At 37.6% G+C, this 27844-nt stretch overlaps 2 protein-coding genes across 8 annotated transcripts in view; both read right to left on the bottom strand.

The window, feature by feature from the left end:
- Positions 1 to 966: 966 nt before the first annotated feature.
- On the bottom strand, positions 967 to 17740 carry brca2 (BRCA2 DNA repair associated). The gene is made up of 27 exons (XM_082179540.1): positions 17547 to 17740; positions 17231 to 17323; positions 16858 to 17079; positions 13702 to 13774; positions 13569 to 13606; positions 13450 to 13478; positions 12989 to 13100; positions 12169 to 12224; positions 11893 to 11974; positions 11085 to 11774; positions 6962 to 10999; positions 6771 to 6872; positions 6592 to 6661; positions 6151 to 6494; positions 5797 to 5987; positions 5513 to 5700; positions 5162 to 5332; positions 4731 to 5085; positions 4491 to 4646; positions 4237 to 4384; positions 4040 to 4149; positions 3668 to 3869; positions 3414 to 3580; positions 3174 to 3312; positions 2844 to 3097; positions 2612 to 2737; positions 967 to 1890 (listed from the first exon to the last, which is right to left on the bottom strand). The coding sequence occupies exons 2-27, from the start codon at positions 17262 to 17264 to the stop codon at positions 1534 to 1536; spliced, it is 8454 nt and encodes a 2817-aa protein (XP_082035666.1). The 5' UTR covers positions 17265 to 17323; positions 17547 to 17740; the 3' UTR covers positions 967 to 1533.
- A 1228-nt stretch (positions 17741 to 18968) lies between these two features.
- Positions 18969 to 27844, bottom strand: part of frya (furry homolog a) — a 69427-nt gene continuing 60551 nt past the window's right edge. For all 7 annotated transcript variants that reach the window (XM_082179536.1, XM_082179531.1, XM_082179532.1 and 4 more), the window contains 9 exons: positions 26381 to 26524; positions 25264 to 25427; positions 24920 to 25160; positions 24538 to 24687; positions 24277 to 24375; positions 23701 to 23784; positions 22131 to 22241; positions 20692 to 20897; positions 18969 to 20197 (listed from right to left, as the gene is read on the bottom strand). In XM_082179536.1, the coding sequence (XP_082035662.1) occupies positions 19939 to 20197; positions 20692 to 20897; positions 22131 to 22241; positions 23701 to 23784; positions 24277 to 24375; positions 24538 to 24687; positions 24920 to 25160; positions 25264 to 25427; positions 26381 to 26524 (1458 nt within the window). In that variant the 3' untranslated portion in view covers positions 18969 to 19938. The remainder of the gene's footprint in view (positions 20198 to 20691; positions 20898 to 22130; positions 22242 to 23700; positions 23785 to 24276; positions 24376 to 24537; positions 24688 to 24919; positions 25161 to 25263; positions 25428 to 26380; positions 26525 to 27844) is intronic.

The raw sequence follows: 27844 nt of genomic DNA, 5'->3' as shown, positions 1-27844 counted from the left end.
ACTGAGACTTTAGACTTCATTATACCACAATTATTTTCAGATCCAGGCTTATGGAAAAAATTTTGACCACGATAATTCTATTCTCTGTCAACCACTAACAGATATCATCTTCTGTGTCTCTTTGCTACACAACAGGAGTGTCAGCTATCTTTATCATTGTGGGCCAAAGATCTTAAAATAGAGCTGGATGTGTGCTGAGTCAGCACATTCCCAATGATGAGATGATAGATGTAAAACTAAAAGCCACTGATGGCAGCAAACTGCAACTGCGGACTGCAAATCTGGCATGTCTGTGGTTTTCTGAAGCATTCCTTGACGAGTGAATAGATTATGGGGTTGCTTTTAAATTTCAAAAACCCTTAAACTGATTTGAAGAGCCAGTCAGTGGCCACATTCTATATGTTCTCTAGAGCAAATGTCTGGAATTGTAATATTATGATTCGAGATGATTCAATATGACACAGTTCTGTTTGTAAAAGAAACCCCCTTTTGTCTGCCTTTGCGGTCTGTTAAATAAGCCTGCCAGCGAGTTTGCCAGGAAGATCAAGAAAATTGTCAAACTTGTGTTTGTCATACCCACTGCTATCTATGATGCCAATTTTTTTTGTGGTTATTAAGAAATATATTCATATTACTTGTTCCATTCTCATTTCTTCAGATTGAATATGAAAATGGCAGATAGGACTTCAAAATCTTCCAACAGACTTTGCGGCTAGTAAAGGGCAAGTGTTAAGGCTCCACCTGCTGTTCATTAATAGAAGACATTTCTACACAACGGATTGTGAAATCAATTTTAAGATCAATATTTACATTTTCTGAAGAAATAGTGAGTGGTTGCCTATGCAAAATTTGTCACAATGATGCTAGGGCATTCTAGGTGATCACTATCAAAGATCACACTATCAAGTCAATATAATATACGGTATGGTGCAAATCTTTCCTTAAATGTTTTTTGTTTTGTTTCACAGTCATTCAGGACAAAAAAGAAGTCTGAATCCTTTGAAAAGCACACATACACAAAAATAACACCTCCCTCTTAATAAGCTGCGCATTATTCATGTCAGTAGAACAAACTGTGTGTTATGTGCATAAGTTAAATATTTTCAGTATTATCAGTGGTTTGTTTTATTCGAACATAGTGCATGTCTTCGCAAATGTCATGAATGTCACCTCTGCATGAAATTACTTTCCATCTTTTAATAAAAATTAAAATATATAAACCATTTTTACATATACTGTTTCCACTGAACGTTACTAACTTCAGTACTTTAGTAGTACAATCAAGTACAAGAAAGAATTTTAAAAATGATTGCAGCAGTTGTAAAAAGGTGCATACCTTGCATATCATTTACAATTAGAGAACTACAGTAAACCAGGTAACCAGAAAGCAAAAACATGCCATTTGCTTTCTCTGCCAACACAGTGTGAACAATATTTGCATTACCCATAGTTCTCAATCACTTGAATGCTGGAATTTGTTCTTGTGTCTTAACTCACTTTTAGTGTTTCACCAGGAGAGTCATACTTTTCCCATCAGCCTTCTCTTAGCCCATCCAGTAACGCCTGGGTGTCAATCATCACCAGCTCTTCATCATGCACCCACTTCTCCTCTCCCGGTGGGGGATGCGAGGCTCGAGGTGACTCATTCTGTGGAGGTTTAGGAGTCACAGATCTCCTTGGAGGATTAAAGGTGTTGCTAACGCAGGGAGAAGCTCTAGTTTTCAGGGGGGTGATTGGTGGAGGGGACGGGATACGTGATAAGTAGTCCAAACCTTGTCTTCTTTTCAAGTTTTTGGGGTCTTTTCCCTCACTGTTACATGCAGACACAGGTGTTCTTCTATTCAATGGCGTGAAAGGCGAGAAACCGCTGCTTTTCTGATGCGGGGTTACCTGGGAATTTCAACACAGGGCATAATAGATTTTTTGCATCTAATGAACATACATGAGTACATTTATAAATATTGGCCATTAAAAAAAAAAAACTTAAAAAGATTTAAAAGTCTATTATGCTCACCAAGGCTGCATTTATTTGATCACAATACAGATAAAACAGCAATATTGTAAAGTGTTATTTAAATTTAAAATAACCGTTCTATTTTAATAGATTTTGTAAGAATGTAATTTATTCCTGTGAAGGTAAAGCATAATTGTTTATAGCATCATTACTCCAGTCTTCAGTGTCACATGATCCTTTAGAATAATTCTAATATGCTGATTTGCTTCTAAAAAAAAGTATTATTAATGTTGAAAACATTTTGTTTTTGTGTAAACCGCAACACATTTTATCAGGATTCTTTGATCAATAGAAAGTAAAAAAATAAAAATAAAATAAAAACAATTATAATATATTATATATATATATATATATATATATATATATATATATATATATTATAATAATTATAACATGGTTAATGTAAATTATAAAATATATATTTTTTTTTTATTAGTAATTGACAATAGTTACAACAACATTTTTTGAAGATTTAGGAGCTTTCATGTCTACAGAACAAACGGTGTGGTTCAAAGTAATAATTATAGTGAAGCTTGCCTTAATAAGCACCACTAATAAAACCAATACTTCACCACATAAAAAGAAATTAATACTAACCCTGCCGTTAATTTTTGGATAAGACTGCACACTAGGGGTTCTTGGAGACTGAAAACAATCCAAGACACCTGAAGGAACCACATCTGAGACTTTCTCCTCCGCAATGCTGAAAAACTCCTCACAAGTCTGTGTAAAAAAAAAAAGTCTAATCAGCAACAATAAAAGACACAAGGAATCACTCTTTGATTTTGCATGTACTTAAATACGAAAGTTTAAAAGCTGATTCATTAACCTGCACAAAAGTCTTCAGATGGGCCATAGCTTCTTGCAGATGGGATTCCTTGGGGTTTACGGAGAATAGTGCTTGTTCTCCTGCATAAAGGCTTGGCACAGGCCCAGAGAGCGGTCTCACCTGAAGATTACTAAGAGCAATCAGTGCTCGCGGCTTTACCAGCTCTTCTACAGCCAACTGCTCCAGACTACTGTAGGTTCTCACAGAGACCAGATCAAAGTTCTCATCCACAAGATGCAGTATCGGGCAATTTCCTGAAAAGACATTTAAACAGTCAAAATGTGTCTGAAAATATTAAGGATTGATGAAACATAGTTTGAGGAAACTAACCTTGTTTGCCCACTATGGAGATAATATATCCCACAATGTCTACCTCCCCACAAGGAGAGCTGAATTGAGAGTTTTGAAGTTCTCTGAAGCGTACGCACTCTCGAGCACGGAAATGCTGATGCAACCATTCCGGAGACACCTGGCTCAAACAGATTTTTTGTAAGACCATTTAAAATGTAATAATTAAAGAGACGGTAATCAGCCTGTGGTAAGAACAAAGTTGTTCTACACTTAGTTTACCTCAATATCCTGAAAGAGGGTTTTCTTGGTGGCAGTGAGTTGTATGTGAGCAATGCCTGAGCGTTTCTTCCCCTCAGATGTGGCGAGGTGATACGCCCTGTAACTGTGGCCCTCTCTTAGCAAGCCATACAAGTCCCGCGACGGGCGCCAGATATTCAGCATGTAAACTAGGAAATGTATGGCACCCAGCCATAACAGGTTAAAATGGCTACTGCAACATCTAACCAAAGAGTAAAGATATCCATTTGGCTCACCACGGTCGTTCTGCAGGTCATTGGCGTCGGTGATGCTGAGCTTCCAAACAGGAGTGACATCTCGATTGGGACACCCACCCTCAGCCTCTTGGGCTTCCATTACAGCCTTATGCACACGCTCCTGCAGCTCCGCCTGACTTCTTTCCCCTAGACAGCGTCTGTACTTACTCACCGCCTCCATCTGCCTCTCACTTACATGGGTCTACTCAAATAGCGTATAGAGTTAAATAAATTATCTTTTATTAAAAGGATCCATGTTGGTACATGGTTTGACACAATGGCAATTTATTTGTTGTTTCTTTGTTTATTTACTTCCTAATGGCAAAAAAAAATATGCATAGGTATAATGCATCAAAATTAACCAAACTTCACCTCAACAGCAGGATCCTGTTCCATTGCCTCATGCAACTCTTCCCCATCCTGCAGAGCTTCAATCTCATGTCGACTAAATGTCCTCCTTTGCCTTCGAACTTTCTTATTACCTTATACATGGAGGAAAAACACTCATCAAAAGTCCTTACATACAAGTTTAATGTCTAAAAATTAAAGTAAATATAATGAAACCCTACCTTCCATTTCTTTTTCGAACTGGGTCTGTATTTTAGAAATAACGAGATCCATGGATTTTTGCTTTGAGTTGCTGTGTTTTCTGGCCTCTCGCTCTTCGGCACGATCGTTGCGAAACATAAAGACACCGTTGGGCTTCTTCTCCATCCACTGTTTGATGAGAAAGTCAGTCAATTGTTTGATACGTAAGCAAAATTATGCACTCAACCTTTACAGATGATAATGTCTCATTCAGAACTGTTGAGTTGGAGCAGACCTGAGTAGGGTAACTTCTCAACACCACAATGTTCACACAGCTCACAACACCTCCAGCAGGATACAATGAGGATAGCTGGAGCCTGATAGGCCGAGGGTCACGATAGTACCCCAACTTAGTGTCCCATCGAGCTCGTCTTGTGCTGTTGGCTGAAATCTGAAATTAAAAAAAATGACAAATCAAACAAAGTCTGACAGGATTTATATCACATGGATCATCGTTGTTGAACTCAAACTTTACCTTTAACATCAGAGATTCAGGAGCTTCCAGTGGAGAACAGGCTTCTTGGGAACCAACCAACTCTGCTCCACTAGTAACAATCTTATCACCGATTCGGAGACGGTCCTTGTTCAGCATGGCAGAGAGTGGAGGGTCCAACATGCCTTTGATGGCGTACCAGCCGTCTGTGAGCCAGATCACACAGGACTCCATCTTTGCATTGGGAGATTTATCATCTTTCTCTGGCTTCTCTGAATTTTGACAAGTTTTAGCAACACCACATACACAAAGCACTAATGTCTTAGCTGGAGTGTCGTCCCTCTCCATGATCCTCCTAAGAGCAGATCTCTGACTGTGATCCACCTCCACATCATATCTAAGTGCAAATATTAAACAGTTACAATGGTTTCATTTTGGGGTTCAAAAATATGAGCTTTACTAAGATTCAATACCTGAATTTCAGCTGCAGAAGTACTTGCTCTGGAGTCAAACACAGGCTACCCATCAAAACTGGAAAGGTTCTTTCCATGGAGGCCCGTTTCCATACAATCCATCGGTAGTGGTTGAACACCCAGGCATCACTGATCAGTTTGGGGTCAACACCAGGGGTGTCACACAATGCACTGACAAATAAAAGTACAAAATGGTACACAAACTACTTCAATGAACAATGTTGTTGTGCAAGATAACAGTGCCTTTCAGTATGTAGATCTCATTGTGCTGTTATTACCACAAGACCACAAACTATTATTTGTATTGATAGTGTTAAATGCACCATATGCATCAGCATGTAATATGTTTACCTATAAAATTCGTCTTTGCCCACAGTACTCTTACTGTCTGGAACCAACCAGCCTCCATCTGCCAGCTGGACAGCACCAGACTCAATGAGAAGCTCACGTTTGAAGAAGTCATTACAGTCAAATCGGAATGATTCAGCATTTTCGCTGGTTATTTTTGAGACATTCTGATGCACACCATGGTGATAAAGCTAAGATGGAGAGAGACAAATTAGTACACAAAGTGTAATTTTTCAATGCCTCAAAAACAGTCAAATAATTAGCAAAAAGGTATAAAAAAAATTTACCTCTTCCTTTGTGTATTGACTAGGACATTTGCATCCAACTGCAAATCTCAGACCTATTCTGGGGACACCAGAAGTCTTAGCAAGGTAAAGGCTGCCAGGTAGAGGACGAATAGTCTGCCTTTTCTTCTTTCTTAGCCTCATGTCTTGCATATCTCTGGCTAGGTCCAAGGTCTCCTGCCATGCCTCAGTGTCTATTAACATCACACGAAAAAAAGTATTGCTGTATTCAAATTATTAATTTCTATCTCTACATCTGTTTTGGACACTGCCATACAAATACCCTAAGATTATGAAACACGTATTTTGAGATATATATAAAATAAAATAAAATTAGAAGAGACAGTAAATGGATACCTTTCTCTTCAGTGTTCATGATTTTCATTACGCTTTCCACTGAAGTGGTTGATCTAGGCTTAAAACCCTCATGAAGGTCACTGTCACTATGTGATGTAGAAGCCTTCATCTTTTGGTCCATCTGATTGCTATGATCAGTTTTTTCGTTGTTTTCCTTCTTGAAAGGTGGCATAAAACCACTGGACACTTTAGAGACATTTTGACAGTTTGATGTACCAGTCATCATAACCTCCTGAATAGGGGGCAAAAATACCACTCCTTTTGTATCCGAGTTGCGTCTGTTTTGGACAGACATAGTAGAACAATGTTTTTCGAGGTCATTTGACTTTTCGCCCACATGATGCCTGCATATATAAAAGATAATTTGTAAGAATTAAAGATGTCTTGTGATATTAAATGCTGGATTCCTAACTCTTGAAACCAGTAAAACATACAACCTACCAATCCGGAGCAGTGACATTCGGCTTGAGGAGGACATTATATTTGAAGACACGTCTGTCTTTTAGAGTTCCTGTAAAAGGGAATTCATGAATAAGATAAACAAGTTAGATAGATATATTACTTATGTTTATTTTATGATAAAGAACCATCAAAACAAAAAACAAAACAAACAAACAAACCATTCGGACAGCTTTTTAGTGGTTTGAGGCGAGAGGATTTTGCATCTAAAGTCTGATCAAATTCAGAGAGAAGTTGTCTTTTCAAAGGAGGCTGCCCTGAATCTAAACAAAGTATTTAACATAATGAGAGGTTAAAATATCAAATGTATTGATTCACACAGTTGCCCTTACAAAATAAAACAGAGCCATACTTGCTGTACTGCAGGAATCAAACTGACGTTTTCTCCTCCTGTTCTGGTCAAAAGACCCCTGTGTCTGTCGATCATAAATAGATAGACTTTTTTGGTAATCAGTGCCCTCTGACATCACCAACTTGGCCGATTCATTCAGGTCATCATCTGCCAGTAAAGCTTCAGTGCAAGCCATCGCTTCCTGCTCAAAGTACTCCTGCTGGGTGTCTGTGCAACTGTTAAAATCCAAAGAGTTCAAGTCTAGTTGTGCAGGTATATTCTGAGTTACTTTAGATGGCAAAGGATGTAGAGTGGTTTCGGTACGTCTCTCTATATGTTGAGTACAGCGTTTTGAGAAATCACTCTGTAGCAGTTGGTTATCAGTAGCCGTAACTTGGGCATCACAGTCTCTGAATAATTTAGAAGCTTCCTCAAGGGCAACTTTTGATACAGACACACCTTTACCACTAGCAGTGCTGAAACCACAGTTTTTCTTTTTTAGTTGTTCAATTTCATCCACAATGTCCTCACTTTTTCTATGAGAACTCTTAGTCTGAGGCAGGACTTTTTCTGATAAAAGTTCCACAGATGCGACATTTTCCTCTTCACAAACTTTAAAGACACTTTTGGCCCTGTGAAGTGCAGTAGCAGAGATGGCCACCTTCTTCCCACCTGCTGTAGAGAATCCTACATTGTTTCCTGAAGAATTTTTAGGCTCATGACTGTACGAGGCATCCTCACAACCTGCAAATGCCGCTCTAACCTCCCTCAGTGCATTTTCAGAGACAGTAACATCTTTGCCACTGGCAGTGCTGAAACCTTTACAGCCTTGGTGCTGAACACTCCCAGAAGCTAAATTCTCCTCTTCACAATTGTTAAAGAGACTCTTGGCTTTCTGAAGTGCATTGGCAGAGATGGCCACCTTCTTCCCACCTGCTGTAGAGAATCCTACATTGTTTCCTGAAGAATTTTTGGGCTCATGACTGAACGAGGCATCCTCACAACCTGCAAATGCCGCTCTAACCTCCCTCAGTGCATTTTCAGAGACAGTAACATCTTTGCGACTGGCAGTGCTGAAACCTTTACAGGCTTGGTGCTGAAGACTCACAGAAGCTACCTCCTCTTCACAATCGTTAAACAGACTCTTGGCCCTCTGAAGTGCAGTGGCAGAAATGGCCACCTTCTTTCCACCTGCTGTAGTGAATCCTACCGTTTTTCCTGAAGAATTCCCAGTTTGAGGCTCATGGCTGAAAGGGACGTCACTGGAACCTGCAAATGCCGGTTTTACCTTAATCAGTGTCTTTTCTGAGACATTGCTGAAATCTTTACAGTGTTGGTGCTGAAGATCATTGGATGATAAACTCTCCTCTTCACAATCTCTGAAGAGATACTTTGCCCTTTGTAGCCCAGTAGCAGAGACAGCCACATTCATCCCACCTGCTGTACAGAATCGTTTGTGTTCTCTTGAGGAAATATAGTCTGTTTGGTTATCGACAACCTTCTTTGTCTTTGGAGAAATATTAGCACATGAGATACCATCAACTGACTCAGAAAATACATCCTTAGCTCTCTGTATTGCTCCAGCTGAGATGGACACCTTCTTACCACTGGCTGTACTGAAACCACAGTTACCGTTAAGAGGAAGCAACTTAGACAATTCATTCTGAATGCCTTTTTTCTCACATACTTTTTCCAGAGGGTGTTGCTGGTCCAAAGAGGACTGCAATGAGAAGTCATTAATCAGATCAGTGTCCCTGAGAAGAGTTTTGGCCTTAGCCACATTTGAAAATGAAACACTTTTACAATTTGAAATGGATGCATTTGTTTGTTCAATGATTTCAACTAGTTTGTCATTCTTTTCCTCCATATTTGCAGATTCCAAGCTGTTAATATTTGAATCACAGTCTTTGAATATGCCCTTTGCCTTCTTAAGGGCGCTGGCTGAAACGGAAACTCCTTTCCCACTGGCGGTCTGAAAACCATAGCCTTGCCCTGACTGAGGCACAAAAGTTTCTGAGGGAAATATATTTGCACAAACTTCTTTAGCATCATTGCTAGATTTCTGTTCTTGGAAGACATTCTCACTGCTGAAGGAAGGAATATCCGGAACATCAGATATTTGATTTACCACCACTGAGTCTGGCTGAATCATTTTTATATTTTCACTCCAAGAAACAGCTTTTGTTTTCTGAAGGCTAGTCGTTGACATAGAGGCATCGTGTTTTCCAGAAGCGTGGAGAGCGAGTACGTAAGTTTGCGACTCCAAGCTGTCAACATCGTTAAGTTTTCTTGCTTGCAAAAGCGCCTTTTCAGACACTTTCAGCTTCGCTCTCTTAGATGTAATAAATCCAAAATGACTATTTGAGTCAACACAAACAACATCTGTTTTTTCATCTAAACAATTCTGCTCCATTCCTGCATTTCCTGCCACTTGCTGATTTATCTCTTTATAAGCTGCATTTACATTTACACAGCCGAAATGTAAATTTTTTACATTGTGGGTTTTATTTTCTGTGCTTATACTGTCAGAAGTATTGGCTGAAAGTTTTGTTTCAGAATACTCAGATTTTATTACTCCAAAATCCACCTCGACTTCTTGATCATCCTCTTCAAAAAAATTCTTTGCTTTGTTTAAACTCTTTTCTGAGATGCTTATAAGTTTCCCTTCAGCAGTTTTAAAACCAAGGCAGTGGAACTGAGTATTATCAGTAAAATTAGACCGCACATTCTTCAATCCATCAACTAAAGAATTGTCAGTCACTGACAAAGGCACAGTACCATTCCGTGTTTCCTTAGACATGGTGCATAATTTGGCAGCATCTACAATTTGAATATGATTAGAACTGTTTACAGAAGAAGCGTCTTTCTTGACTGGATGCTTTCCTTTCACAAAATCACAGTTAAAACTATCATCAAAGTCGATGCCGTTGACTATGTCAGGATCCCACTCTCTCTCTGTAGTGGTGTTGTTCTCAGAGCCAAGATTTGTCGGTTTGAACTGGGTAAATTCATGTTGACTATTTGCTTCCTCCAAAAGATTGCACAATTCTGTAACATCAGCCTTTTGAGAAGCTGTCAAAGTGCCATTCTTCTCAACATCATCCCGGCTGGAGTCCACTGCAGTGGGTTTGTGTGTGCTGTTAATGTTTGACACAGTCTGTCTTTCAGCACTTCTTTTGAAATCCAGTTTTTGATTAATGCACTTTGATGAATCTCTCCACAATTTCTCTTTCGAAAGAGTCTCTGTTTGAAGACTAACATCTAAAGCTGTACTATTCCTCTTTGAACCCATTTTATAATCAGATTCATTTGACTGTGGTGAAGAGTAACTTGAAATATTAATTTTAAAGCTCTTTGGACTGTCACTTTTTGGCGCATCACTAACACACGTTATTGATGCATGGCTAGGGAAGATGAACTGTCCTACAGGAGATCTGGTTGCATTAGTGCTTCCTGAAACTGATTTGCACAATGTTTCAATTGTTTGATAATGTTTTGGAGTTGTTTGATATAAAGTAATGCTCAAACAGTCCCCTGCAGCTTCATCCAATGATGCTTTGGCCTTCATTACAGCCTCACTTGGTACGGAAATGGCCTTGTTGTTTGCAGTTTGAAATGTAGGACACAACTCCTTGATGTCTGCACATGAGGCTGTCGTACCATCCAAATCTGAAAAGGTGGTGGGGCAACCACTGTCATGACTGATATCAAAAGTTGTGAGCATGACCGTTGACTTGTTTGGGGAGTTGACAGACATTTCTGCTAAATTAGAGATGTCATTGTGATTGCCAACTTTGTTCTCCTCAAACTCAGCTTTAGGTTGCACTTGGCTATTTTGGTCACTCTTCACAGGCACGTCAATCAGCAATCCAGGCCTTATTTCTTGTGTGAAATCCTCTGCAAATGCTTTGGAAAGCTGTGTCATATCCAATCCGTGGTCGAAATCATGGGGTTCTGTAGGTTCGACGGCTTGTGGCTGTGTCTGATTATTGATTGCATATTCACTGGCGAATCTGGATTTGTTAAGGTCACTAGACTCCTTTTCAACGGAGGAATTTTCTGTAAAATGCAAAGTGAAAAAGCTGTTAAAAAATATGTACACACACAATATTTGTAAGAGAATTTAATACAAGAAAATTCTTACCTTTGACAGTATGGTCCGAACATACTTGTAGAGCTGCTTTGTGCTCAATTACAGTCTTTGACAAATCGGAACTTGGCACTTGATACACAAACTTCCTGGACTTTCTAGTGAGCATGAAAGCAGGTGATTTGTCTAACAAAGTCTTCTGACGCTCAGCTTCTTCTGGATAAGATCTGAGTCTTACACTCTGTGAAAAAGTTTGGCTACTTTCTCCAGTGCAGTTGAAAACAGTACAACCATTAGTTTCACTGGATGCTACAGTGTTGTGATTGTTTATCAAAGACGCCCCCGAACAGCCTCCGTTCAGTATAGATTCTGATAAACTTAGTGGGGTCCATTGAATGATATCTTTATTTTTGTTTGGGCTTTTTTTTTCTACATCAGTCTTTAATATCTCTTCTGGGTCTGTAGTTAGAACAAGCGATTTGACATCCTTTGAAGAATCGGATATTCTCCTTCTGATCCTCTCTTTGTTTTTGATTCTCCGCAGAGTTGAAGTACTGTTGCTGAAGAATATTGATAACGCATCCTCAGCACCATCAAGAACATTCTGCACTGTGTTCCGGACATCCCCATCCTCTATAGCGTTGGGAACCGTCTGCTTCCACAGACCACTTGTATCAAGAGATGTATTTGGAGAGCAAACAGGATTTTCTCCCAAGTCATCAACCAGAATAGTGTCATTTTTCGCTATCATTGAAGAGAAAAGTACAAAATAATCCCAATTATTTTCTAATCAGAGTTACTGGTATTTGTATGTATTTCACAATAAAAAACAATAATTTCAAATATACAGTGTCTCACTCACCATCTTGTTTTAATGTTGTATCATTTAATGATGCAGTGCTTGCAGAGACTTTTGAAAGAGATGGGAACAGTTTCCGTACAAACTAGTGTGAAGAGAATGAAAACAAGCCATCAGGTAATTCTATGTTGGTGAAAGCAGAATCTCAGAATATTAGGAACCATAATCCAAAAAACCAAAAACACAATTACAGCCATAGAATGCAGAAAAACATTACATACATACAGTATATACAGTATTATTCTTTAATTATGTACAGAACTACAGATTTGCACTTACAATTGCTTCCTTGTCTTTGAGGCCACTTGATGAAGGACCGCGATCCTCTGTTTTTGCTAAAGCAAAAGAAGAATAGCTCATGCGGAGTAACTCATACCTGATCAGGAGACCAGGGTGTAATTGTAACATATTTCTTCAAATCACAATTACGATATAGTGTCAATATATCTAACATACCATACAAGATTTGACCTGGTTGTAACACCAGTTGTCAAATAAAATTTGTGTGACAGAATTTTATCTTTAAAATCTTTCAAAGTATCTGAAGCATTGATGACTTTTTCACTCGTCATTTGATCAATATATATAAAAAGTTTTAACTTACTTCAAAATATATATTGTTGCCAATTATATCATTCTAATGTAGGACTCTTGAAATAATTTAATATTATCCCTGACAGCCTAATAAAGGTCTAAAACAGCCGAGAAGCTGTAAAACATCTGCGGCAAATACTGAAAACGTTGGTAGATACTTTGGTGCGTAAGCTCAAAAACATATCAAAGTTCAACAAGAAGAGAAGCTCAAACACATAACAGTAGACGATATCACTTCACTGATGACGAAAAAGTTTTGCCTTTGCATTTGGACTCTAAATAATGTATTTTTGGTAAGAAATCTTCTACTATTATGTGTGCGAGCTCATCTTCTTGTTGAAGCCTAATAAAGGTGAAACATATTCAACAGTAAGTATTAATACAAAGTTATTATTAACAGTGTGGAGATAATGTGGAGAAATTCAACATTATGATCTAGTGTTTTTAATTGTAAACCATACATTCTTCATTACTAAAGAGAAAGCATAAAAATATTCATACATACGCAATATCACGGTAGGAGTCAAAGAAGATGGTGTGTTAAAGGAGCTGGTCCAAGATAAGTCAGGGTTGATTTGTGCCCCAAGGCTCTCAGATATCAGCTTTGCTGAACGTGCCTGGAAGAGATCAAACTCAACATCATGATTCATGGCTAGAATGCCTTCTGAAGTCAACGTGAAACTGTGTTCGCAACCAGTTTTTTTTTGTTTTTTTTTGTAATGTGACACGTTCCTGAAATGGGTGGTTGAAGAGGAGGGTTTGAAAGAAATGTAAAAAAAAATAATAAAAAAGAGGGCTTGGTGAACCAGCCAAAATGAAAGTTTTAACATTTTGATGAAAGGCTTTTTTTTTTTTATTAGATAAACATGCATGCCATGGATGAATCGAGCAAAAAAGCATGACCAATAACATGAATTAAGAAAGTAAATATGATATGACCAGGTTTGTGATTTTGTGTTGACTTACCAAAGACCTTTTTGGTGTCTCCAGAAGGCCTGTAATATCACATATGGAAATCATTAACAAATATGACTTTTTTTAAAACTTTTAAATAAAAGAGGGAAGATAATCTAAAACTTTCTTACCAAAGCAATCTCTAGGTTTTTCACAGGATCTATCAAATCTGTGACCATAAAGGAAAGGAGAGAAACTTACATTAACCTTCTTCTTGACTTTCATATTTTACATAAAGTTCATAGAACTCATAAACATAATTACCTGTCTTTGGCTGAGCCAAACAAACAAGGGCTCGATTCTGACCAAGGAAAAGCTGTTAAGTCTGCATTAGTCACTGGGTGGAAAGAAAACAATTGTACAGTACATGACTATGTCCATGGACGTCAGAACCATTGTATATGGGTGGGACCAGAGCCATATAGAGAGAGAGTTGCGACAACTCCATTGACTCCAATGGAACGTTTTTTTTACAGCAATGGCGGCTCGTGGAGCCTCTCAAAAGTTCCCGGAAGTAGCAGCAGCGCGGTAGAACAGACCGTTTGTGATGCACTTTTAAAAGGTAAGATGTTTAAAGAATAAGATTGTATATTATCAGTACATCTGAATCAAATTAACTTGTGTATTAAAGCATGCTAGTTGATTATTGCTCTCTAAATTAGTAGTTTTAGGGGACGTTATCAGATAAAAGATAGGTCATTGGATAAAGTTAGTAGCGCATAACAAACCACGAACAGCCTATTAATGGTTAAAACCGTTCTATTAATAAAATTTTTTTATCCTTTGTTGTGTAATAAGAGGGAAAGGCTTCTAAACAGGGGTTAAATATAACATTAGGGAGTGTGATAGTGATAGGTGGAAGTGATAAAATCAGAATATCCGTTTCATTCCTCATTAAATGTGCAATAAAAAAATCCTTATTTTAGATTGCATATTTGAGTAACAAAAACGTATGGGTGGAGATTTTTAGACATTGTGTTTCTGTTGACTACCTGTCTATATTATGTTTCAGCTCAGCTGATTTTTGGATTGATGGGAAAGGGAAATGGAAGTTTATTCGTGAGATTAAAAACAATGCTTAAAAGCAGCAAGCCATTTTAAAAAACAAATCACACTAGACTAAATGGGGAATAATACTAAATACCACAACATGTAATATATACTACTACTGTATATAATTTGTCCCGTTTTTGTCTCCTTTCTCTTTCAACACAAGAAGCACAAAGGGGATCTAGTGGATCCTGAAGACTCCCTGCACTGACGCTGTACTCTCACCTTCAGTCTCAGCTCCTTGGATTTTACAAGACTTTCCTTGCTCCTTATTTTTAATAAACATTAAACTTCCCAGTGTTGGTCTTTGTGAAAAGTGCAGATGCACCCAAGTATGATTAGTGCACAATTTAGCACAAAATCTTTAGTTGTATTTAGATCGCTCCTGCTGACTTGAGCATATTTTCTCCTCTCTGTATATGTATATATATATATATATATATTAGCTTTGTTTAAGATAACAAAAGGTAAAATATGTATTATTTAAATGTACAAAAAATTAATTTAAACTATAGGTTTTATAGATTAAAGTGATGTAGGTCATGCATTTATCAAATTATGTTAAAAGGAAATAATGCACATGGACACTAATGAAATAATGTGTGTGTGTGTGTGTGTGTGTAGAATCATGTTTTGTTTGAAAATGTAATATGTATTAATTTATATAGTAATAAGTGCATGGAGTGCATTGTAAACATTAAGATTAATGAAATTTCACTTAATTAAATTCTACATTTTACTTGTTTGCAATGGATTTTTTTAAAGACAATCACCAGTTATCTGCAAGTCTCTGTCCTTGTGAAACCATAGTGAACATTACGTGATACCTTTAAATAACATTCTAGTTTAAGAACAAAAATACTTCAAAACAACTGCAACACGGTCTTTAACCAAGGTAACGTTAGCCAGAAATATGTTAAAGGCAGGCAACGCTGGTTGACCACAATAAACATTAAATACTAGCAGATTTTTATCTTTTAAAAAAAGCATTGCTGTAACTGCATGCACATACTACTTTCACATATCAGTGTATTATATAAATATTGTAAATCAATTCATTTATTGACTACAAACTACCAAAAATCACAGTTCTGCTCTCTAACTCCATCGATTTGAATTGGCGCCGTAGCACTTCCTGGAACTATCTGAGATCTACGCGAATCACGTGACAACTAAGCATTTTGAACTTCCGTTGTCGCAACTCTCTCTCTCTATGGCTCTGGGTGGGACAAGACCCACCCATATTTTAAGACCAATGATATTGGACTCACTCACTTTTACAGTCTCTAATTCAGCGCATATGTCTGTTCACTTTTCAGAGCGCCGTCAGTCCTAATAAATTAAACTCCATTCTGCGTTTTAGCTACAGCGTTAATTTCCACCAAACCCTTACTTTTCAGGCTAGACGAGCCAATGCGCATGTGCTGTCCTAGTGCAAGTCTCAGGTTCCTATGGGAACCGGAGATTCTAACAGATCGACCAATCAGCGATTGGCTCTTTTACTTGGAAGGCGGGATAGTTTATTAATGTATATGAATCTTAGTTGATTATACAGGTTATTAGAGCTGGTTTGGTTGCTGAGAGACGGAGACGCGCAGAGACGGCAAATTAACATGCTGTTTGATTTGTGATCGTGCTGTGCCTATTCCATTCATTCGAGTAGCCTATCATATTGTACAAGGCTTAAATAATTTATATGTCACTAGACATTAAGAAATCATGTTCATTTCAAATACTTATATCACTGACAACAGTAGTACCAGGATATTGTCATTTAAAAAGTGAAGTTGCAGCCCTCAACTGATGTTGATGTTGTCATCTTGTGTTTTGGCCTGAAGCGCCACCCTCCACCTATCTACCAATCACGAAGTCAGTAGTGTTTCGGCATCGGGGTTGCCAGCTCTGCTCTAGTTACCACAGCTACGTAGCAGCCTACGTTCCTGCTGGATCCTGCAGCCTATCTGGCAACCTCGAGTCAGGGGGGAGGGGGAGGGGATACACCACTCTACAGTAATTTGAAAGTGATTGCAGTACCAGTTTTGGCCACAATCTTACATACAGCTCCTTTAACTGTTATAACTTGAATAACAGTTGGTATTACTCTTGCCAAGCTCTGATTTCAGAGAGATGCACGCATAGACAGATATTTGTGCTCATTTCATTTTTACTCTCACTCATTCACTTCACTCATTATTGCATAAAGATTTTAGATAAGGTATTTGGCTTTCGGGAACACCCCTAATCTACTCCATTAAATAAAAATCTGGAGGATTAGTCCACCCACCCACATTTTTTTTTGCTTCTGACACCCATGACTATGTCCTTTATATACACATACGTCATACATAACACTGCAATTTTGATACATACCTTCATAAGGTGACTCTTCATTAGGAATGGAATCAGGGGACTGAAAGTGTTGTTGCTTAAATATTTTGGGTGTAGAATACAGCTGACTGGCCAGGGCTGATGTCTCTGGTGATTTGACAGTGTCCTCCTCCTGCTCAGCTTTCGAACTGTCAGGACGTCCTTCATCTCTGGAAGCTTTTGCAGTCAACTCCTCAAACCAGTCTGGATTAAGGGGTCCAAGCTCTTAATTCACAATAAACCAGAGTCAATAATTTATTATTAATAATAATAATAATAAGACTATAGTTATATAACACTAGTAATAATCATAATAATATAATAATCATTATAATATATTATACATTTTTAGTATTCATATTATTGAAGTGTCTACCTTTGTCAATTTGATGATAGAAACTTTCAAACATGCTGCCATGAGTATGATGGGGTTAAATCTGAACCAAGCACAATAATATTGTCACTGGACCTACAAATAAACAAAGAAACAAACTTAAAAACGTAATTGAACGTAACATGTATCTCTAGCATCAGTGTCTCTGCCTTTTATATTACGTAGTTCTCAAGTAACAGTTTGTCATTGAAAGCAGCAGTTCTTCTATGTCATCCATATTTCACTATGTTTACAACGCTATCTGAACTAACGTTAGCTACAATCAACAGGAAACAGAACTGGAAGTTCTGTAACTTACGACCGTGAATGAACGTGCTGACACAAATAAAAGCTTTTTGAAACTTTTGACTTGTCGATATTCCTGGAAATGTCTTCTTCATCGCCGATTGAAGATGTTTTATACCCTGAAGTCTTCGGAAGGGATCTGTTTATTCTGCGCGTGCATAATGCTGGTTTAACACATCCCGCCAATAAGCGCAGTGTCGTCAACGGAAGAGCAGTTGTCTCGACCAATCAGAACGCGCGCCTGAGTTCCGGGGCGAGCTTCGTTCCGTGCTAACATAGATATATTTTATGAGTATATTAAAGATGGAAATGAGTCAGCTTTTTGTTATTTCAGATAGATATGAAAAATGATGTTGAGTTACTACTTGGGTTGAAACATAGTAAAGCAAAACGTGAAGCTTTTACGCTATTTGTATGATGATCTGCTCCCTTTTCTGTTTATATCAGTCTTTCTTTCTTTACTTGTATTATTATTTTATATTATGCTGTATATTTCATTTTTCTATTTGTTGTAGTCAATATTTGTTAAATATTTGTCATACTATATGTTGGAAATGACTATTGTCATGTTCATTGTTTGTAATGTGACTGCATTTAATTAAAAACATATGGAAATGAGTGTTCATTTTTTTTTGGACAGTGTTTGCTTAAAATATATTGGTAGTTTATAGTCAGCAAGACCATTCACACTAAGTAGACGTCAAACTTGTTTTTTATTCTCATTTGCAGCATATGTACAGTATATACCTCTTTACAATGTTAAGTTTTAAAGATTAATCTTTTTATTATCACCTGTTACTTGTCACTTCTTGATACTTACAGCTTATTCCAAAAATTATTTTATTCTAACAAAAAATATATAAAGTAATTTACCAGAGTTTGTTGAGTTTAATGCTAGTTTAATTTTATGTAAGAAAACAATGGATCAAACACATATAAAAACATTGTTTTAATTGTGTCTGTAATGCAGTCATGGGGCCACCAAAATTGACATAATCGTGGAACTTGTCAAGTCACTGTCAAAAAGCAAGGTTGTTTGCTGTTCCACAACTGGCAAAAAAAATAAAAAACTTTTGATCTTCAGTGTCTTTATAATTTCCATTCTGCTAACACCAGAGGGCGCACAACCATAGAAAATAAATGAATAATAATGCATTGCTTGATCTCAGTTCTGATCCCGTCATTCCGTGATTCCCTTTTGTAGAAAATGTTATACATTTTGTAATTTATTCCAGAATTTAAAACAAACAAACACGTACATGATCATAAAAGCATGGAAACCCAATCATTCTCATTAAGTTTTTGAGATGTATTCAAATAATTCAAAACCAAATGTAAGAACTGTGACTATGTTCTTAGTTAAATTTAGATTTGTATCATTTGAATGTATTCAATAAGTATTGAAATAAAATAAAAAAAACACTCCACGACTGAGCAGATATTAATTAATATTATTTATTGTTCTATTTATTGCATGCACACTTTCATACAGCAGACAGCAAATTAAAATCATAAAAATAAAATCTTACAAGTATGGGCTACACTCCCACTACTATGTACAAACGTATCTTTCATTTAAAATATTTTTTATTCCATAAATATCTCTATTTCGTCTTGTGGTACATACCTTTGCATGCTTGGCCATTTCAATAGACAGAATAGACAGAATTCTATCCTATAAAACTATACCATTTTATGATAATCAAAGCATGATGATCTTTCTTTTGAGAATATAAATAAATCTTCTAGGAGCAACTAAACAGTAGAAAGACATTAGTAAAATCAAACACCCCCATAAATACAGTAAGTGCTGGATGACCCCTTTTTGCATCCAATTCTCTCTGACAGTAGCATTGCGTTGTGTTAGAGACATTCTGTCTGTAGGGTAAAAGCGGATGCAGGGAGTGAAAAGTCTTATCTTTTGAAACAATTTAGAAAGCCACATTAACAACGGCTTTCGGCTTTTATCTGAAAAAACTAAACTAAAACAAGAACAGAACATTTCTGTATCAAGTAACCGAGAGCACAAAACATTCTCTCTAAGATGAAAAGTTTCACTTGGTGTGAGGCATTGCACATTTTCCCGTAGCATGTATAATGGTAGATGTGGCCAGGAGGAGCCATTCGTGGAGCTTTGGTATACATTTGATGCCTGCAGTAGTAGAGGCCCCATTTCAGAGGCAGGGGGCGGCCCCAGACATACATAGTAGTGCAAAAAAGCCAAGGCGTCGACTTCTTTTACTGTCCCCTGTTGCATTTTTCCAAGCTATTTAAGCTATACATCCTGTCAGCTCTTAAGCAGGACAGTAATGAGTGTGCTAGGGGAGAACATTGAAGGCAGCAGCATCTTCAGACAGGAGTGGTGGAGAGGAAGCCAATGCCGGCCTGATCCCTTAAAGTGCGCCTCAAAGGCTGATGCCGGTCACGCTGGAGTCAGGAAGGAAGGCAGTGATGGCCCGATAGCCCTGCGCCCTTCGAATCATGTCTCGGATCTCGCAGTTAAGCTCAGTGAGTCGGTTGCATATCTCAGACAGGTCTTGTTTGGAGCCGACCAGGGCAAAGGTTCCTGTCTGACCCAGAGTTTGGTGCCGGAAATAGATGTTGAGCAGAGTCTGGATCTCATTCTCGGAGCTGCTGCCGAAGATGTCACTTGGCCACATTTTCCTGAAAGATGTCATTAGAAAAGTTATTATTCATTTCAAATAATTAAAGAGCAAAGTACTGCATATAACTCCAAATGTATCCATTTTCACTTCATCTCACTTTTAATGCGACAGTTCACCTAAAAATGAAAATTCTGTCATCATTTACTCACCCTCATGTTGTTCAAAACCTGTATGCATTTCCTTCTTCTGGGAAACATAAAATAAGATATTTTGAGGAATGTTGGTAACCATACCATTTCGGTTCACACAGACTTCCATTGTATTTTTTTGCGCGTACAATGGAATTTAATGGTGAACCAAAACTGTTTGGTTACTAGCATTCTTCAAAATATTTTGTGTGTGTGTGGTCTGCAGAAAGATATGCAAACAGGTTTGGAATGACATGAGGGTGAGTAAACGATGACGGAATTAATTTTTTTATTTTACTTTTTTTTTTGGTGGTTCAATTATAGAACAGTAAGTTGTAGCCATTTCTCCCGATGGGAAGTTTACCTGCATTCCTGTATGTAACGGATGGCTCTAGAGAACTGGTTGGTTTTCAGGCTCTCTAGAATGGCCTGTACAGCAACCTCAGAGGAGCTGTAGGGGGATTCAGCGGTGGGATCTCTCTGTTCGGCTGCTGTCTCACTGGCCACTGAGGCTGCTGCTGCCCGCAGGTTACTCCTCAACTCACTCAACTCTCTGGACATATTCTGCAGCTAGAATGGACAGCAATTACACATAAATGACAATCAAATTTACTCTTTTGTGAGAAATAAAACTACTTTTGAACCCTTCCAAAAAGATACCATAGTACAGTGATGATATCAGAGAGTAAAGAATGATTACTATATTCATGTATGATGGCATTTATACAGTACGCCAACAAAGTTCAAAGTATAATGGCATTAACATTGTACATGTCCAAAAAAAACCCCAATGCTAATTGGTACCTAATTAGTAACTAGTAAAAACATTATAAACAAACACAATGAGCAAATATTGATATTTTAAGGAGCCCCGCACATGATATGCAAAAAAAAAAAAAAAATTATTTAATAATAATTAAAAAAATATATAGTTGCTGAGGCCAGGAGTTTTTTCCACCATTTATTAGTTAGTACCCGTACCCTGACTTGTTTCCTCATTTGATTTATCTCGTGGCGACATTATACTAATTTGTTTAGTAATTTAGTTATATATTTTTTTTAGAAATTTAGTTAAATCTTGACCATATTGTACTTACTTATTCCCTCCTTTTACTAACAGCTTGCGCCTGCGCAAACCCTCTTTTGGCGTTTAAAAAAATACTGTCAGTGTTACTAAAAACACGCAGTGAAAAATTAGCGCTAAAAAAGGCATGGACAGGGTTATTTTTTGCAGCTGACCTTATTGCATATGCATTTGTAGGAGTTTCCCTTTCAGACGCAAAATGTATGGGGAGGAGAGTATTTAAATGAATCATGCAAGGTGATTTACTAAGGTTTGCGCTAGTCGATTTACTGGTATTTGTGCCATTATTTACTGCCCAAAAAAATCATGTCTTGAAGCAGATGCAAATTTGCACTGCTCTTGTTAGATTGTGTTGGTTATAATTATAGAAATTATCTGACTGCGTCTGTGTTCTTTCATTTGTGTGTCATCAGTAGATCACGCGCAGAACTTTACACTCTCATTGGATCTTTTATGGGATTATGCTCTCATGCTAATTTGCCCTGTTTAGTAAATCTGGCCCTTTCTTAGTTTTCGACACAAGTTTACAAAAACAAGGGAAAAAATGTGTACAATGTAGCCACGATTGAACTAAAACAAGCAAATGAATTAAGCTGTGGGAACAAATTCTTAATTTGTGGCCACAAGATTTCTCCATTTCATGTACTATTCCATCATACTATTTCATAAAGATTTACAAGCTAGACTTTTCAGATGAGAAGACACTGCTATCCACATACCTCTGGTATAGAGTTTATAGCGTGAACTTGGCCGATCAATTTACAGTAAGACTGAAAAAGCAGCAGCAGTTGAAAGTGGAGTTTGTAGAGTCTTTGACAAAGCTCCAGTTGCTGTGAACAAACATACATAAGTAGAATAAATACCAAAATTTGGTTTAGGATGTCTCGTAAGTTTCTTGGGATATAAGAAATAACTACAGAACAGTTCTAGCTTAGAAGACGAAACATCATTAACAAGGATAGAAGCTTGTTAATGTTAGCAAAACAGCATTTTCAATTTAAAAATATGAGACCTTTGAAATAAATCTGATATGCTTTATAATATTTGGGAGTGCTCATATAATATGGGTATTTGGAAGAAGGGAAAAAGATGTGACGTTAACAAAAAAAAGATTTTGTTAAACTTACTGCAAGAGATTCCATTTGCTATAAAGCAGGCATTGCAAGACAAAAGGTGAGAAGTGAGAAGGAAGAGAAGTATTGAATATACAGTAGTGTGAAAGCATGCAGCCCAGTGGCACTGGCAATATAAAGCATGAGCAAACAACGGCTCCAACATGCATGAGCAGAAAAAGTTCATGGACAAGCAGAGAAAGAAAAAAAAAGGCTCACAATGTGTATACATTTGTGTATACAGTATACAATCTGTCCTCTTATTTTTATTTTTGCATGGGGACTGTGCTGGGTGACAAAACAAGATGCCAATTATTTACAAATCTTAAATGCCTTTTTTATTGAGAGCTTAGTGTTTTCACTGGTCGTCTTTGTGGATCTTGAAGGGTTGAAAACAGTGGCCGGTTGCATAAACTGCTTAGACTAGTCTTACAAGTTAGTCATCTCATTTTTTTTTTTTTATCTTCCAGACTAGTCCTATCTTTTTAAGGTCAGTTACAGAAAAAGGTAGATTGGTCTAACTGGAAAAGTGAGACTGATTACTCTTGTCTTACTGCTACTTGGTCAAACTAGTTCTTAAGACACAGTCATAGCATAGTGCTGGCTAAGTTATTGCAACTGGTCCCTGGTCTATAGAGTCAGGGTTTTTGCAAACTTCATCAATGCCCAGCAGAGAATAACCCCCAAATCAAACATAAGAATAAGGGGCGTTGTTGTGAAGTAACACAGCTAGCATTTGAAACAGGCGTAAAGTTAAAGAGCAGACAGATAGAAAAGAGATGTCACTCACAGAGCTATCACAGAACAATCGAAACGCAGAAAATATAAGAAGGACATTGAAATGGCATCTGAAACATTTGATTCAACTAATCTCACTCATATCTCAGGACACAATGGACATTACAGAGGCATCAATCAGTAGACAATGCAACCACACTAAAACATTCACATAGAGTATTACTGTATATTTGCTTTAGGAAATAAAGACAGAAACGCATGCAATATTTGTGGTACACTGGCGAACTGCAGTTTTAGGGTTGTGTCAGCTTTAGACAGCTGAACTGTTAGTTAAAGTTATAGTTTGAACTTAAATAATAGTGAAATTCCAATATTATTATTATTTTTGGAATGGCAGACAATCTAACTGTTATGATATTGAAAAGGCAGAGTTTCATACCTTCTCCTCTGTTTCAGCGGGCTGATAGGTGATCACTCCATCTCCAGTGCATTTGGGGAAGCTGGCCTTGCAGTTGCGGAGCCACTGGAACAAGTTGAAAGGAACAAGCTGTAGCATTTTTATTTAAAGCATCTACAAAGATAATCATATACTGTAGATATTGCTTATATTTGTATATATAATCTTATAAACTACCGCTCAAGAGTTTGGGGGTCAGTAAGATTTTAAGAAACGAGTACTTTTATTTAAGCATTCTTTATTTTAGAATGATTTCTGAAGGATCATGTGACACTGAAGCCTGGAGTCATGATGCTGAAAATTCAGCTTTTTGCCATCACAGAAATAAATTACATTATTATATATTAAAATGTATTCTTTTTTAACTCTTATCATATTTTACAATATTATTGTTTTACTGTATTTTTGATCAAATCATTGCAGCCTTGGTGAGCATGAGATACTTATTTTAAACATTAAAACAACATTGCATTTTACAATTTAGAAATCGTATTTACTGAAAAAACTAGAAAATGACTAAAATATTGCTTTTGTAAAATAATGCTTGATTGAACATACTGATATGACTCCCTCCTTTTTGTTGTTGTAGGTCTCTAGATACTCCTGCAGCTCTAACACACTGAACTTCATCTTCTCCAAGAGTCCATAAGACACAATCTGAAACACACATTTAAGAGATACATTTTGTAATAAGTGCTTTACAAAATGGCATGCACACATATACAAAAAAGTGTAAGTGTACAAAACACTAAGGCTGGCACTTAATTGATTTATATTCTGGATATAGCATGCACATACATATATAAACGAGAAACTCACAGTGTCTGCATCGACAAACAATGTGGGACATTCAGAGCAGGATGTCAGCATCTGGGAAGACCTTACAAACTTCGCTCCAATTCCACGAAGGCCATCGCCAAGGTAACCAGCAGCGTCACATGTCAAGGTGCAGAACTTGGTCTGTATACTCTGGAGGTCAGAAACAACATATCCTGTTGAATCAGCCCCACTCCAGCATGCTGTCAGCATCAAACAATTACTATCAAAGACGTGTCTTCTAAAACTTTGGCACTACTTAGTTGTGTGATGAACCAAAGAAAATCCAAGTTAATGAAAAAATAAAATAATCTAAATCAAGAAAACAGCCAATAAAACTTGTTGGTGTTTTGTCTATGCGGTATGAATTGGCCTTATGGGTTACCTGAAAAAGTGAGGAGAAGACTTGGAACGTGTAAACTGCACAGGAACCATCCGTGTCAGCCACCAACTGGTTGAGATGATTGCGCCAAGCCTCCTCTGCATCATCGCACACAGTCGGCTGGAAGGCGGCCAGGATGGCGGAGAAAAATGGAGAAGGCGGAGGGGAGGAACGGGACTCTAGCAACAACTCTTCCTTTTCCTCCTCTGCCTGTGCCACAGAGCTGAGCTGGTCTCCAAACCCACTGGAGGAAGTGAATTATGTGGTTAGTTTGACTTTTCCAGACTTTTCTGCCAAGAATGAAACAGAATTATGCACGTTGAGAGTTTGAACCTCACATACAGTACCTGGGTACACGGCTTATCTCATCAATAAAGCAGTTGTCTTCACTTTGGGGTGTGTCCCTTGTTAGGATGTCAGAACAACTACAGGTAGGCGGCGACTCACAAATGCAGAGCGAGATATCGTTCTCATTAACAATGGCTTCCTCTTCTTCAGCTGAATCCTCAGCCTAGTTTGGGACAGGAAGTAAGAAAATCTTAGTAAGTATAAAGTATTTATGGCCAATGCAAATGCATTACAGATTAGTTACAGAAAAAAAGCTGTGGCAACAAAAGATATTATTTTATAAATATAAATATTATTATGAAAAGATCAGATTACATGGCTAACGTTCTAAGTCTGAGCAGTAAGATTTGGTGATCTTGGCCAAAATACAGATGTTTTTTTTTTACAATTTAAAAAAAAAAATTTAAACTGAGTAAATAAAATAAAATAAAATAAAATGATTAAAAACAACAACATCATTTTACAGATAGATTTCACTGACCTTTCAAAACTAAATCTCTTCATGCCGAGTATCGGTTCTCTTTTTAGTGTTTTAATTTATTTATTTTTTTCTCAATAATGTCAGAATCAGATATATTAAGAGACCTTTAAAAATAAGGACCAACACCTGATTGGTCTGGTCTCATGTTTATGGCCACAGGCAATGGGTACTCTCTCTTTATTTGCACCCCTAGCATTTAGCATGTGAGTGATGTTACAGCCTTGCCACCCACTGAGAAGCCATACACATTGCCCTAGTGGCTCATCCAGAGCCTCTCTCTGAGACTGTGGTAGGCAGTGGTAGGCCTCAGAGACGAAAAGCAGTTAGCGGAGAAATGGTTAGCAGATAGAAACAGGGAGCTTTTGAAGAGCAAGAAGTACTTGCAACTCTATGCTGCTTTGCACATTAATCTAATGCCCCATTCAAAAAAAAAAAAGAGCCTGCAACCGAAAAACAGTATCAGCCAACTACTACCTAAAATCAATTAATGCTAAAAGCAGAGCCAGACAGATCAAGCAAGCACAGAAATATATTATTATTTTTCGGCCATGTTAATGGAAAAACTCTAGGACAGTACGGTATGAATAAGAATGTGTCTGCCCCCAAAGGTCAGCCATTTTGAAGCTCTTATTCACCCGATGGTTTGAGCCCTCGGGTAGTGAGATCTCAAAGCTGGGCGTTGGGGTGGAAAGAGGAATTGGGTCAGCTTGAGTGTTGTCAAAGGAGATAGGCGGGGAGTTCATGGGGTTTAGTTCCTCAGTAGGAGAAAAGCTGACATTCTGAAATGAGAAATAGAGTTTATTTAGACATTATAGTACAGTGGCCGAGAAAGGTCAATGCGCTGCAACTGAAGGAAACACATGCAAATAGAAAAAACACCAGCAAATTAAGAAAACATCTTCATCAGTTTGACAACACGTGCTGCAAATACTCACAAAGCAACCAAATACAGAAACACACTGCAAATAGCACGGAAATGTTTCAAAGGGAGCCCAACAAGTGATGAACCTGGCTGGGACCGCTTATTGTTCAGTGTTTACTTTTCAGTGGTGTTGTCAATGACCTGAGTTTTTGGTTTATTTTAACATCCTGATCGTATATGCATTGTGAGTATTTGCAGCGCGTTTCTGTATTTGGTTGTGTTGTGAGTATTTCAGTGTGTTTCTGTATTTGGTTGCGTTGTGAGTATTTGCAGCGCGTTTCTGTATTTGGTTGTGTTGTGAGTATTTCAGTGTGTTTCTGTATTTGGTTGTGTTGTGAGTATTTCAGTGTGTTTCTGTATTTGGTTGCGTTGTGAGTATTTCAGTGTGTTTCTGTATTTGGTTGTGTTGTGAGTATTTCAGTGTGTTTCTGTATTTGGTTGTGTTGTGAGTATTTCAGTGTGTTTCTGTATTTGGTTGCGTTGTGAGTAATTGCAGCGCGTTTCTGTATTTGGTTGTGTTGTGAGTATTTCAGTGTGTTTCTGTATTTGGTTGCGTTGTGAGTATTTGCAGCGCGTTTCTGTATTTGGTTGTGTTGTGAGTATTTCAGTGTGTTTCTGTATTTGGTTGTGTTGTGAGTATTTCAGTGTGTTTCTGTATTTGGTTGTGTTGTGAGTATTTCAGTGTGTTTCTGTATTTGGTTGTGTTGTGAGTATTTCAGTGTGTTTCTGTATTTGGTTGCGTTGTGAGTATTTGCAGCGTGTTTCTGTATTTGGTTATGTGAAGTGATGTTTTCTTAATTTGTTTGTGTTTTTTTCTATTTGCATATGTTTTCTTCAGTTGCAGTGCATTGAGCTCTCTCGGACACCGTATTATAGACATAAAATGGACAAAATCCTATGGATAAAATCCTCCCTACATTATTTTCCACTGAATATTCTGTTTAAAGTCGGCACAAAATGGATGTTGCGATAGTCTTTTCTTTCCTATTGTGACATATATCTGAGTGAAATAGCTTCTCAGACAAGAACAAATGGGGTGGGACTTAATTTTGTCCATCGGAAATTGATGGGATCATTCCAGTTGGTAAATGCTGTGATCTTATGTGAGTGACAGGTTCTCCCACCCTTGTGCCGGTGAACACAACACCAGAAAAGAGATATTGTTGCAAGATTTTAA

The sequence above is a fragment of the Leuciscus leuciscus genome (genome assembly GCF_965113295.1).
Source record: "Leuciscus leuciscus genome assembly, chromosome: 9".
Taxonomy (NCBI): domain Eukaryota; kingdom Metazoa; phylum Chordata; class Actinopteri; order Cypriniformes; family Leuciscidae; genus Leuciscus; species Leuciscus leuciscus.
The sequence above is the reverse complement of the archived record's forward strand: the minus strand, read 5'-3'. Positions and strand labels throughout refer to the sequence as shown.

Excerpts from the sequence above, each read along its gene's own strand:
- brca2 (XM_082179540.1), bottom strand. The coding sequence starts at position 17,264 with ATGTTTGAAAGTTTCTATCATCAAATTGACAAAG. Across the intron at positions 11,000-11,084 it reads TTCGGACCATACTGTCAAAG|AAAATTCCTCCGTTGAAAAG; the intron begins GTAAGAATTTTC and ends TGCATTTTACAG. Across the intron at positions 5,086-5,161 it reads CTTCTGCAGCTGAAATTCAG|ATATGATGTGGAGGTGGATC; the intron begins GTATTGAATCTT and ends ATTTGCACTTAG.